The following is a 13,422-nucleotide window of genomic DNA, read 5'->3' on the forward strand; positions in this document are numbered from 1 at the left end:
TCGTTCAAGGTGACCGTGGTGATGGGCTGGGCTGGCGCTCCCCCAGGACTGGGATTCGCACGCAGGGCTGGGAAGAGGCCAGGACTGGGATTCGTACCCAAACATGGGAAGAGGGAAGATTTTAGTGGGCTGGGGAGGGTGAGGTGGAGAAGTGGGGTAGGTGGGCTGGGGGGTGGGTGGTGATTCTCTTGCCCTTGGGCCCTCCTCATTCTCTGTCTTCTGCTCTGGGGCAGGACCAAACGAAGGCGTCAACCCCACCGTCTTTGTCATTGTTATCGTGGCTCTTGGAGCGGGAGTAATCACCATAGCACTGTACTTGAACTATCGGCCCTGCAAAATGCAGAGGAAGAAATTGCCTTATCGGCAGAAAGAGAAAATCAGAGAAGAGGAAAACCAGTTTGCTGTTCAGCTCGCAGAAAAGTGCAGCGCACAGAACTGTTGAACAGAAACAGCTATTTGGTTGTAGAAGACTGCCGCTGGGGTTTCCTAAGGAGAGAAGAGGGCATCGAGGAGAAGGGAACAGACAGAATGTCTCATCCTTGAGCTCTTGGGTCCCCTAAAACGAGTGTCTCGGGCCCCGTGTCCCTTGTATCCAGTCCACCCACAGCTGTTTTTCCAAGTTCACTTGGGTTACAGGAATCTCAGTCTCCATGTTCCACTAGTCAGCCGGCCACTTGCTCCTTGTTGTGTATTTAATTGTCCGTCTCTTAGATTTGAAAGAAAAGATCCGGCCGTGCTTCATCACCCCGCTCTTAGCTGCCCCGTGCTCCCAGGCCTCAGACGGAGGAGATGACCAGATGCAATGCAGAAATGCAACTCACCCCCATGCTTCCTCCCAAGTGAGCGCTACTTCCTTAGTGCAGGGTCAGGACGCCCAAGGGGCAGAGTGCTGAGCTGGATGGGCAGGGGGCGCCAGAACTCCTGCAGCTGGGCTTCTGGAACCCTGCTCTGGAGCTGAGCTTGGCAGCAGCACTAAAGGTCAGCAACCAGTTAGGCTTCAGCTCACTAACTCTGCTGTGTGCCTTGGGGGAGTGTGAAAATCATAGAAACCCCACATGGGTGGGCCAGCAGCCTACCTGGCTGGGTGTTCTGCCTGAAGGGGGAGGGAGGGCTCTTCCCTGGTATTGCCTCCTAGGTTAATGGTGCCAAACATCTTTGAATTCCTTTTCATAGTCCATTGTAGTAGCGGAATCACCTGAGGGTTCACATTCAACACTTTTTAACATAGACTGTTAGGGTAGAATTCCAATGTTTATTTTTCCTTCTCATAAAGAAGTATTTGCTTTCCTGTGTCTACAAAATATTTAACTTTCAGGAGGTATCCACTTATGACAATGTTTACATGTGATTTTCTGATTTGGCTTCCTTCTCTGTTCTTTGGAAAGAGTATATTCACCCTTGGAGAAGACATTCATAAAACTTCATCTCTTTCTCCAAAATCCGTCATGTAAGGGCCAGTGAAATGATACCGCGTGGCAAAAATAAAATTGATTTTCCCACATCCGAATGTCTTTCTCTTTTGTGTCAGAGTTGATCTTATTGAGCCACGTGATTGTACCATGAGTACGATTTCTAAGAAAGAATGTTAGATTGATAGCATGAACAACCAGCCCAGCGCAGGTGGCGGATTAGCTAGGGTAGCAAGCTGTTAGATCCTCAAACTACACTTCATTCCAGATAGAGGTGTACAGCCCATTTCAGATGCCGTCAGACAACAAAGCGAAAAAATCCATTCTTGCCAGACCTTCGCTGAGGCCGGGGTTATGAATCAGAAATAACTACAACCCCTTGGCTTCAACACATACAAGGTCCTAGGCTCACGGTGATGGTGATGCACACACCCTGCCCACCAGGGCTTGCAGTCTTGAGGGCACCGAGAGCTCATGGCCAGAAAGCACCACTGCACCTTTGCGCCCACACTGGGAAGCTCAGGCCGTCAGAACGCCCAGTGCAGGAAGGAGACGGGAATCTGCATTTGACTTCCCAAAACAGCCTCCCCCCCCCCCACCCCCGTGACCTCAGCCTCAGTGTTGCACTATCGTAGCCACCCGTCTCATGTGACTTGGGGAAACACACGAAGAAGTGTAAGAGATTATACAGTGGCCTGATCTAGGGAGCTCCAGCCAGGCTGTGCTTGGGATCCGTTGTATCAGGTCTGCAGTCAGCCGTCTCTGGCCTGCAAACCCCGACGCAGAACCTCCATGGCCAGAGACACAGAGATGCCAAAAACAAAGTAACTAGAGGGAGGGGGTGGTCGTTCTGACTAGCAGACTCTACCACCCTGGAGAGCCGGAGGCTCCACCAGAACCTGCCCTGGCTTCCCACTGCCACATGGTGTCACTGTTGACAGCATCCTACACCTGTCCCTCAGCCCTCACGGTGCTGCATGCTGCAGGTCTGCTCCTGGGCTGGCTGCTATGCGTCTTTGAGGAAGAGGATTTGCTTCCCCTGGGCTTAGTCCAGTGAGGGTGAATACTTGTCTGGGTTTTTATGGCTACAGTTCTTTGAGCCCCAATTTTTTTTTAAAAGATTTTATTTATGCTTACAGAACTGGGGTACAGGCCAGAGTTGTGGTGGGTGAGAGGACTCACCAGAGACAGAGCGGGGAGCAGAACAGGCAGATCGAGGAAGTACACTGCTGAGGGGAGCAGCAGGCGGGCCAGGAGAGGTCTGCCTCGCCATGGAGGTCAGCTCCCTGGCCGGGGATTGAACTTGTGCTGCTGTGGCTTCGTAGAGCTTCACAATGCTGTGCTTTAATCCATTATGCCACCAGGGAGAGCCCTGAACCCATTCTAAGGATTAGTCTTCCTGCAAGGCTGCTCAGATTTGGGCTTTTCCTCATGTAGAAATAGAGCTTTTGTTCCCTTTCTCTCTCTCTACACAACCAGGACACTGCTGCCCTCCTGGTCAAGCCTTAAAGCACACAGGACCTCATTCCAGCTCCTTCCCAGAACCCCGTGCATTGCAAGCTTCTGATCATACTCTTTCTAAACTATAGAGCAACCAGCTCACACTTAACTGGAGCTACTGACTGTCCGTAAAGGAAGAAGCTAACTTTAATATCCCAAAAGTTTATCCTCATAAGAAAGTCAAGGTGAGGGCCTCCCTGGTGGCACAAGGGATTAAGATGCAGCATTATGAAGCTGTCCACAGCCACTGCACATGAATTTGATCCCCAGGCAGGGAGCTACCCACATGGCGCAGCAGACCTCTCCTGTCTCCTCACTGCTCCCCTCAGCAGTATATTTCAGTGAAAATGCCTGTTCTGCTCCCAACTCTTGTCTCTGGTAAATCCTCTCACCCCCTGCATCTCTGGCCTGCACCCCAGATCTTGTATGCATAAATAAATAAATCTTTAAAAAGTCAAGATGACTTTCTAGTGTCTTTCTTAGACCTGAGGAAACACAAGTGAACTCTTCACTACTACAGGGGTAGTAATAACATTTCTCTGTTAGAGGATTATAGTTGGAAGGGCATGTCATAGTACTTGTGAAAACACTGGTGTGGTGTGTATATGTGTTGATAAGGATCCGTTTCTATTATGACACTAACAATGCTGGTGGTAATTATAGCCGCTTATTATAGTAAAATGGGATAATTATAAGTTTATTATAATAAACTTAAAGCAAGAGTCAGAAATCCATGGCAGCTGCTGAGGCCTTGAAAAGGCAGATACAGTCTGTGCCTCCTCTGAGCCATTGTGTTCCCTCTTTCCTCTTTCCCTTCTCCCTCTCTTTTCCCCTCCTCTTACTCTTCAGATTTAGGGCCCTAGCCTGCAGGATGACCAACTGTCCTGAGTTTTGCACTGAGCTCAAGGGTCGTGGGGACATGGGATTTTCAGCACTAATGTAGTGGAGGAGCTGGCGACCTTAATACTCACTGAAGGTGTTTCTAAGTCACATCAGGGGCTTCTGAGTTAAAGAAGCCATAAGGAAAACTATCAAGTTTGCTTGGCCCAGACCAGATCCTGTAACCCTGAAGAAGGCTTGTAAAGAAAGGGGAAATGCCATTTGGCTCTGAACTACATGTAAATGGACAAAACTCAGTGTGGTTCATTGATGCTGATGGAAGGTACCCAAAAGAGGACATTTGAGGTTAGGGCGAATTTAAAAGATAACGTGGTATGAGAAAAACGCTATTCTAGAAATCTGGAATTCCAGAAATTCCAGATTTCTGCCTATTGAATTCTTTCTAGCATAAGTCTTACCAATCTAAACTCAGGAAGATTTTTTTATTAGAAAATATTTGTAATGTTTTAATTGTGGTAAAGCAAACAAAGTAAATTTACCATCTTAGCTATTTTTAAGGATATGGTTCAGTAATGTCAAATCCAATTCATTTGTACAACCAGTCTCCAGAATTTGTAGCTGTGAAACTATGGACTATGGTTTCAGCTTGGAAAACTGAAACTTTGTGCCCATTAAACAAAACTCCTATTCCCCAGCCCCAACCCCTGGCAAACATCATTCCACTTTCTTTCTTTCTTTTTTTAAAGATTTATTCATTTATGCATACCGAACTGGGGTACAGGCCAGAGGCACAGGTGTGGTGAGAGGATTCACCAGAGACAGAGTGGGAAGCAGAACAGGCAGATCGACAAAGTTCACTGCTGAGGGAGCAGCGGGGCAGGGGTCGGTCGAACTCATGCTGAAGAGGCTTTAGCTTCTTCGTGCTGTGCTTTCGCCCTCTGCGCCACCAGGGAGGGCCTACATTCCACTTTCTGTCACTATGAATCCAGCTGCCTTGGGTCTCAATGAAGAAGAATCACACACGATTGCCTTTTTAATGAATTGGAATTCATTACTTAGAATTGGAAACTGAAAGCGCCGCAGTTTGTCCATCTCTCTCACCTCCTGTTTCTTTTTACCAATACAATAACTATGGACAAGCATCCTCACCGCTCTGTGGCACCTAACTCTGGTTCTCAGCCCTCTGGGTAAAACTACATTTACCCAGATCCCAACCCTGACCAATTAAACCAGAACCTCAGGGAGTAGAGTAGTTTAAAACAGAACCTACCTGTATCCACTTTGGATCATTCTAATGTACCGGTGTTTCTCATTTGCAAGGAAGGCGGCCATGGCTGCCTATTTGAAGAGCAGAAAGGCAGGCCAAGATTTGGCAAGTCAGAGAGTCTAGGGTAGTCTTTAAAATTTTTAAACTCTTGCAAAAAGTGCTGTAGTATGTTTGTCATTTTCAAGCAGCTTGGAGGAAGTTGATTCCGCCATAACCTGGAGGAGCGGAGTAGATGCGCCCCCGGGGTGGCGCCCCCTGCAGTCCGCTTCTGGCATTACAACCTCACTTTACAGCTCTCTTAAAGGAGCCCTTTCTAACACCGCTGGCTCCTGCCACGTTCATTCAACAAATACTTCTTAAAATGTTTACATTTCCTTTTAAGACATGCGTTCAAGTCAAAAGATGATTCTACTTGTGCTCATGATATAAATTTCCATGAGGTTTTCAAATAGTTCTAAGGCCAAAGGAAGGATATTATAGGGATGTTGATTTTTTTTTTTTTAAGGAGAAAGGAAAAGATAGCTGCAAAGACACAGGTGGGCAGAGAGCTGCTGCTACAGGGATATTTATTTCAACTTAATGTAAAGAATGCCTTTTTGAGGCCCTCCCTGGTGGCGCAGCGGGTTAAAGCACAGCACTAAGAAGCTTAAGCCACTTCTGCATGAGTTCGATTCCCGCTTGCCCCGGAGGTGACCACATGGCGTGGCAGACCTCTCCTGACCCGCCCGCTGCTCCCCTCAGCAGTGTACTTCGTCGATCTGCCTGTTCTGCTCCCCACTCCGTCTCTGGTGAAGCCTCTAGCCGCCCCTGAGCCTCTGGCCTGTACCCCAGTTCTGTATGCGCAAATAAATAAATCTTAAAAAAAAAAAAAAAAAGAATGCTTTTCTGAGACCAGGGCAGTTCATTAGAATGAGTTGCCTTGTGAGATACTCATTCCTTTTTCACTGCTGAATACTTCCTGGAAGAGATGCTCTAGAGTGAGATGCCTAAATTAGGAGTTGGGATAACCCTTTTAGCTCCCAAAATCATGATCATAAATTCAGACAATAGAGGAGTGAAGTAGCTATGAAAAATAGCGTTCCAGGTCTACCTAGCCCAACTTTCAACCACTTGCCAAGGATCTATGTCACTAAATGTAAAATATCCAAAATGGATACAGGTGGGTTCTATTTTAAAGAAAATTCGCTATGACATGTAAAAGTTTTTCAGGAAGATTAATTAGACATCCATTATTTGCAATGTAAAAGAATGATTTTGTAAAATCAGGTTGGGATAACTGAGTTCCTTTGAGCTTAAGTATTGATTTACCATTCAAATTGATTTACTTAGCCAAAATGTATCTGAAAACTAACTTTGAGCGTTCACCACTGACCTGTTAAATTAATTTAGGGAGGAAAAAACATACCATTTAAGAAAAAAATATGATTTAGTAACAATGATTTAAACATTCCATCAGAAAAACCCAAACTTCAGAGCAAAAATAGCTGCAATTTCTTGAGTGCTGTGATGTGTCAATTGCCTTAGAAACTTCACTTAATCCTCACCTACACCTGGTCAGGTAATATATTATCATCTCCTTTTCATAGGCAAGGAAACAGAAGCTGGGTCTCAAGAAGGTTCAGGGATTTATTCATGAACACAAACTGGGGTCTGAGCCTTTCTGATTCTCCCCCTTATGCCAAACCATCCCTACCCACCACACAGCTTGCAGACCACATACAACTAGCTTAATTTTAGTCCTTAAAATATTCCCAGAGTGGATTAGTGGCTCCTCTGGTTTAAAAACTAGGTTTCGCATAAAAATCTGGTGGTGCAACGGGTTAAAGTGCAGCACTGTGAAGCTAGCCTTGGCTGTCTCTGTGCGAGTTCAATCCCTGGCCCCGGAGCTGACCCACATGGCACAGCAGACCTCTCCTGTCTCCCCACTTCTCCCCCTCAGCAGTGCACTTCATCAATCAGCCTGTTCTGCTCCCCACTCTGTCTCTGGCGAATCCTCTCACTGCCCCTGCCACCTCTGGCCTGTACCCAAGTACTGTATGCATAAAATAAATAAATCTTAAAAAAAAAAAAAAGCCTGTGTCCAAGAACCAGAGGCCCGCAGTCTTGCACGTGTCTCTCCACACCCCTCCTTGCGTGTGGCCCTCACAGGGAGTCTGAGCCTCATGGGGTGTGGTTCAGCCCTTCATGTCCAACTCTCCTTTCCTGTGCACCTGGGCTCACGTGCATTCACCTTACAATTTCAGCACAAAAGTGATTCTACGTTTTCTCCCTTATCACTTGCAGCCTTTCAGCCTCTGCTCTGCATAACCAGTCCTGCTCACATTTCTTCCGGCACTTGGGGGCTCGGCTTGGTGTTGAGCTGGTGGGGGAGGGAGGACTACTCCCAAGGGCCCGATGGGGGTAGTCCTGACCACCAGCGCCCAGCCGGCTGGGACCCAGGCCCTGGAGAGTGGACTTGGTGTGAACAGAGTGGGCTGAATGTGCAGTTTCCTTCCAGCCCAGCAAGAGCCTGGTCCTTCTGTCCAATACCCCGGGGGCCCCTACAGCTGTCCCCCCAGCCCGCCTTTGGCCCCGTCACCCACCCCCCAGAGGAGAGAACACCATTCAGGCAGTATATGATGCAGCTTGACTTTATTATTAGGAAAGGAGGGCCGGGGGAGACGTGGGCTGGGGTGGCAGAGGCCAGGCCTAGAAGGCACAGCTGCTTTCCACAAAGCGGCGACACTTCATGACCCGCAGGTACGTCTCCGCCTTGTGCAGGTCCTTCTTGAAGCAGGACAGCAGCCCGTAGTTCTTGAGCAGCGCGTCGTCGCTGCGCAAGTTGGTGTCAAACCTGTCGTAGGTTTGTTTGAGGAGCTGCCCGGGCCGGGGGCTGCCGTCTTCCAGCTCCTGAGGAAGAAAAGGGAGAAAGGGAGGCCGAGTCTGTGCGCGCTCTGAGGCCGAGGTAGACTGTCCAGAGAGCGCAGCATTTCTGCCCTCCTCCCCCAGGTTACCCCAACCCTCGGCTAGGCAGTGGGGGGCCCACAATGCCATCCCCACCCGCATCAGGGCTTGGATGCCTTCTTCCAGATCCTTCAGCTTCTCGTAGAAACGGTCCGAGGTGCCAAACACCAGGCTGTTGGTGAAGACCCGGCTGAGAAACTGCACGGGTGCGAGCCAGGACTGGATGAGCAGTAGCGAGAAGCGGAGAAGCTCCATGTCCTGCAGGCGCAGGGGGGTGGCAGTGGGCACCGAGTCCCCTGTCCCTCCCACCCCACTCCCTGGGGAGCAGCACTCCTGGTAGGTGGGGTGCAGGCCGGGCCAGCCCAGGACGCTGCCTGGTTCCTGCGCAAGAAGGGGTGGTCCTCTTAGGGGCGGGGAGCCCCTTCCCCTGATGGGGCGGGCACAGCCACTCACAGATCTCTGCTGGGCCTCGTCCTTGCCCGTGGGGGCCGGGATGGTCTCCGAGAAGCAGAAGGCAGCCTGGGCATTCTGGATGGAGTATCTCTGTCCCTCGGGGATGTAGGCGCGCTCCTGGGAGGGGGACCCCGCCCAGGGCTAAGCACGGTTCTTAGCACTTTACCCTCCCGCAGACTATGCTCACCAGAGCACCCTCGCTTGGATGAAGCACCCCTGAACTTGCTAGTTTCCTCCCATAACGCACCGGGGGAGGAACGCCCACCTTCCCTGCCACCCGCACAAGCACCCATTCCTGGGGAGCTTACAAACTCTTTGTAGGTGTCAGCAGCCAGCTGGTGAAGGTGCTGGGCCCGGAGCACAGCGTTGGCGAACAGGCTGGACAAGGGCATGGCCGGGAAGGCACCCACCTCCTGCGGCCAGGGCAGGCAGAGCAGGGTGAAAGCCAGGAGCGCAGAGGTCCAAGGGCCTAGAGAGGGAAGGAGGCAGGGTGGGCCAGAGGCAGCAAGCCAGCCCTTTCCTTCTCCCCCTCCACCCAGGGGCCCCGGACACTTAACGTCTAGCCAATTGTCTGGGTGTAGCTATAAGAGGGTGCGCACCCCTGTCCACCTGCAGGGTCCCACACCCCGCCTTAGTACACATCAAGCCCAAAGGGATTTGAGGGAACTTACCTGCAGCCATTGCCGCTGTAAGCTGTCCACGGGACCCTCAGTGGTTTGGGGAGCTCGGTCCTGGGATCCCGGCAGCGTCTCCTGCTGGCCCTTTTATACCCCGGCCCTGCTCTCTCCCCGCGCTCTTGCTCTATGTATTTATGCATGGGACCACGAGGGGCCTGTGCTGATGGATAATTTAGAACCTCCTCCCACTCAGCCTGTTCCCGCTCTCGTCCTGGGGTCATGCCCCCAGGCTTGTCATCTTTTTCTCGCTGCTGACACCAGCATCGTGAGGGCTGTGTGCTCAGGGGCCTTGCTGGAGAGACCACCCAACCTGTCCTCTTTGGAGGGGGGAGTGGCAGAGGGCGTGGGGATCGGGGTCCAGGCGAGCTCCGGTGGGGCATCATCATGGGGTTGTCCACCAGGGTGAGCGGGCCCCACCTGGACCCCAAAAGGCGGCTAGGTCAGAATGGCTGTGTGGTGAGACGTGCCGGCCCCCCTCACCCTCCATCCTTCCCCTGCCCCCTGCACGGCTCCCCTAGGCTCACCAGCTTCCACACCTTCGCCTCTGGCACCACCCTCCCACCTGCTGCCACTTGAAGCAACTGGATGCAGAGCTACTGCTGGCGGCTAGGGGGCGCCAGCCCCTCACATGGCCCTCCATTTCCCTTGGGGTTTGGGGGGGGCTCCGTGAGTGGGGCCAAGGACCAGAGCTTCTGCGCGGTGGGTGCGCCCGCCACTGACAGAAGGGCCAGGAGGAGACGGTGCGTCCTCCCGCGGCCCTGCCACAGCTGACAACCTGAGCGGGGAGAGCCCTTGAGGGCTGGAGTCTGCTCCCCAGGCCTGGAGCTCAGGGCACAGCACCCTGAAAAATGCTGTCCCCTGTCATTTCATCCTTGTACAGGGCCCGCAGGTCGTGAGGTGTGTGCCTCAGCGCCTCGCCTGGCGTCTGTGGCAGGACATTGTTACCGTCCATTTCACAGAGGGGGCGGCCGAGGCCCAGAGAGGTCACCCCAGCAAAGCAGATCCCCAAAGCCTCCCCTTCGCGGGCTGCGCCCTCCCCAGCCCTTTCTCCAAGCAGACTGGTTGGAGACCGCAGCTTTTTCCTTTTTTTTTTTTTAATAATATAATAGTTTATTTTCCCATCATTTTGTGCCTTTCCCCCCTCTCAGTTGAATCCCCGTGGGTTTCTCGTCACCAAATCACCCGTGTGCCATCACCATAGTCCAGTGCACTTCCCCCCACCGCCATTTTTGATCCCATTCCCCACTCCAGCCCTGTGACATGTCTCTGGTATGTAGCTGTTCATTATCATTATTTTCTCACCTGGTCCATTACACTCCTGCTATGAGTGAAACCATCCGGTTTTTTTCCTTTTCTTTCTGGCTTATCTCACTAAGCACGATCTCTTCCAGCTCCATCCATGTTGCTGCAAAAGGCATGAGCTTATCTTTTTTGGTTGCTAAGTAATATTCCATAGTGTATATGTGCACATCTTTTTAATGCAGTCATCCACTCTTGGGCATTTGGAACCACAGCTATTTTAACTCAAAATCCCGCTGCACATGGAGGTCTTGCCGCTCATCTCAGCCACCCGGTGTCATCCTTGTCTTCTCCTAAGAGCAGGTGGCTGGCCACATTTCCCAGGGGTGGTGTTCCAGTCCTGGGGTGCATGTCAGAGACCACACAGTGAGGCAAGGCTGCTCCCTTCCTGCCTCCCCGTGCCCAGGGTCCCCAACTTCTACCTGTGGAGGCCACTGGCACCCAATCACCCCCAGGGATCACTGCAGGAGAGAACAGAGCCTCTTCTGCCCCTGGAGTCCAAGAACATTTACCACTTTGCCCAGTGGGAAAACAAACAAATGAACACGCAGCCCCTTGCAGAGCTGGCTGGCTGTGTCGCTGGCAGCCAGAGTGGACGTGTCTGTGCCCCGTGCCCTGTTAGACCCCGAAGAAATAGTTCCCTCGGTCCCCATCACCCTGAGCCGGTGTCCAACTGGCGCCACAGTCCAGTGTCTCCAGGGGAAGGCCTGGACCCGTAGGAGCTGGGGGACAGCAAGTGGGGTTCAGGGGGCTTCTCATCCATGCAACATGCTCTGAGGAAGGTGGGGCGGTGGGGCAGATGAGCACACCCCTTTCCTCTCCTTGATCCAGTTCCACCAAAAAGGAGGAGCCGGGAGGGGGTTGGTGGAAGAGGGTGTCTGAGTCCAGTGAGATCTGTCTCCCCCACTTCTTCTTTCTCCTGTGTCCCCCGAGGAAAGGCACTGAGGTGGAATGACCCCGCCCCCGTGGCAGCTGAGAGACGGAGGGAGAAGTCTCGGCCTCCCTGGGAGTGAAGGATACAGAGGCCCACGCTGGGCACTGCTCAGGAGCCACACAGGTGGGCACAGGGCGGGGAAGCTGAGGCTCCTCGCACTGGGCAAGTTACTGCTAGGAGCAGGTGGGAGCAGGTGGGAGCAGCGGGATCCTTGCTCCTCACCACACCCTCCTTGGTTCACACCAAAATTAGCTTGACCCATGGGACTCTGGGGATCACTGAGTACATGTTTTTATGAGAGGTTACCATGGTAACCATTGGCCCCCAAGAGGAAAGATGAAGAGGGTGAGGGAGCGTTGGTGGTTTTTTCTCAAGTCTGGACCGTTCCAGTGATGGAGACACATGTAGTACTCAGTGAGTGAAGGAAAACTTTGAATTAGACTTGGGGCCTCCCTCCAGGACTGGGAAGTCACGCACTCCTTCGTGGGGCCCCTGCGGGCCCAGACCCCAGGCTGCCCCAGGTTCAGAGACTGTCCTGTGGCCTCCTGGTGGCAGCCAGTGGGCAGAGGCTGTGACTAGCATCTCTGAGGTCCAGAGACTGGGGTGAAATCCCTCCTACCCCCATCACCCTGTTTCTCCCCTTTATAACTTGGAACCGCTGGCTTTCAGGGTGTTTGGGAGCCTTTCGTATTTCCAACTCGACTCCCTCTGGGGTTCCCTGCTCTATGGAAGGTCACACATCTCTTTTGTTCTGGAAAGGTCCCCATGTAGGCTTCAAGAGCTCAGAGGTTCAAGTCTGAGGGGGTGAAGTGCTCTTTTTTTAAATGTCATCTTCAGTTAAAAAAAACAATTATTTATTTATACATACAATAACTGGGGTGCAGGTCAGAGCTGCAGGGGGTAAGAGGATTCACCAGTGACAGAGTGGGGAGCAGAACAAGTAGGTTGACTGAAATCCACTGCTGAGGGGAGCCGCGGGCAGGACAGGAGAGGTCTGCTGCGCCCTGCAGGTCACTCCCTGGTGAGGATGAACAGCAGTGACTGTGGAGAGCTTCATAGTGCTGTGCTTTAACCCCTGAGTGCAGGGCTGGGAACTATTTTTTAAATGTTTAGATGACATGCTCTTTGTGTACATTGTCGTTCATCTTTGGCAATTTCATTTTTCAGGGTCGTGTTTGGCCTGGTGTGAGGAACGGCTTGAGGAGGACGGGGGCAGCTCTCCACCCTGCCTCAGGTTCGTGAGGGCCACCCTTCCCTCCCCACCAGTAGCTCTGATCCTCCTTCCTGGGGCCCGAGGCTGGGACGGCCCCTCAGGACACCACCTCCTCTTTGCTTCCAACCGAGTCTCAGCACCAAGCTACGTGAATTGGGCCACAGTCTCTAGTGAACACTATGTGGGGGTCCTAAGGGCTTCTCCAGGGGAGCGAGGAAGGAGCCCCACACTCTGATGCCGGGCGCAGGGCATGAGGCCCATTTCATTCACTCAGCTGAAGGACATAAAGCGCTTTCCCCAGAGTCTCTGAACATCCAGGCGATGCCTCCCCAGCCTGGCTGTGGGCGTAACTTTCTCCTGCTCAAAGCTAAAACTTGATCAATGTGGGCAGAGGCAGCAGAACCCCAGGATGAGGACCTCGGGCACAAGGAAATCAGCACAGAAAAACCCACCCGTGTCACCCGACTTAATGAAGCAAGTCTCGTCTTCCCTCACATCTGTATTGCACGTTTCATCAAGTTTTCACTTCCTTTATCTCGCCAGGCCCTTGGGTTTGCCAGAGGATTCAAGCATGGAGGAAGGGCCTTGGGGGCACTCCTGTGTGATGGGGGGGGGTTGTTTTCACTGGTTCAGGATGGCTGAACAATCCAGACATGCGTAGCCGGCTACCTAGCGGGCCCCACAAAGAAATGCCCTCATTGGGGGTTACGCCCAGGGAGGCAGTTCCACAGAACAGGAAGTAATAGGAACCGAGGTGCTTTCCTGGAGGCTGCCCTTAGCTGGACACCACCGCGCCTTCCCTCCACCTCATTCTGTTTTTCGTGGTGGGGAGGGTGTGTGTACGCCTGTGTGTGTGTGTGTACCTCTTCTATCTCTTACAGGACTAT

General features: G+C 52.2%; 2 protein-coding genes across 5 annotated transcripts in view; one reads left to right on the plus strand and one right to left on the minus strand.

Annotated features, from left to right (window-relative positions):
• The window catches only part of ICAM2 (intercellular adhesion molecule 2), a 5,684-nt gene extending 5,242 nt beyond the window's left edge, over window positions 1–442 (plus strand). Inside the window, exon 7 of the mRNA XM_004693343.1 lies at window positions 234–442. Within this exon, the coding sequence (XP_004693400.1) occupies window positions 234–442 (209 nt within the window). The remainder of the gene's footprint in view (window positions 1–233) is intronic.
• Window positions 443–7,704: 7,262 nt separating this feature from the next.
• Window positions 7,705–8,867, minus strand: LOC101621764 (somatotropin). Of its 4 annotated transcripts, none has more exons than XM_012733071.1 (4): window positions 8,721–8,867; window positions 8,413–8,529; window positions 8,056–8,217; window positions 7,705–7,905 (listed from the first exon to the last, which is right to left on the minus strand). In XM_012733071.1, the coding sequence occupies exons 1-4, from the start codon at window positions 8,802–8,804 to the stop codon at window positions 7,705–7,707; spliced, it is 564 nt and encodes a 187-aa protein (XP_012588525.1). In that variant the 5' UTR covers window positions 8,805–8,867. The 4 variants fall into 4 exon arrangements, with proteins under 4 accessions (XP_012588525.1, XP_012588522.1, XP_012588521.1 ...); XM_012733068.1 differs by having other exon boundaries at window positions 8,413–8,487; window positions 8,721–8,804; XM_012733067.1 differs by having other exon boundaries at window positions 8,413–8,526; window positions 8,700–8,804.
• Between the last annotated feature and the right edge of the window lie 4,555 nt (window positions 8,868–13,422).

The sequence above is a fragment of the Condylura cristata genome, unplaced genomic scaffold, assembly GCF_000260355.1.
Source record: "Condylura cristata isolate star-nosed mole 26May11 unplaced genomic scaffold, ConCri1.0 scaffold00038, whole genome shotgun sequence".
Lineage (NCBI taxonomy): Eukaryota > Metazoa > Chordata > Mammalia > Eulipotyphla > Talpidae > Condylura > Condylura cristata.

Bases quoted from the DNA above. Each gene is read 5' to 3' on its own strand.
- LOC101621764 (XM_012733067.1), bottom strand. From the start codon at position 8,804: ATGCCCTTGTCCAGCCTGTTCGCCAACGCTGTGCTCCGGGCCCAGCAC. The intron at 8,218-8,412 runs GTGAGTGGCTGT...CTGCGCCTGCAG, and splicing joins ACGAGGCCCAGCAGAGATCT to GACATGGAGCTTCTCCGCTT. The intron at 7,906-8,055 runs GTGGGGATGGCA...TTTCTTCCTCAG, and splicing joins GCATCCAAGCCCTGATGCGG to GAGCTGGAAGACGGCAGCCC.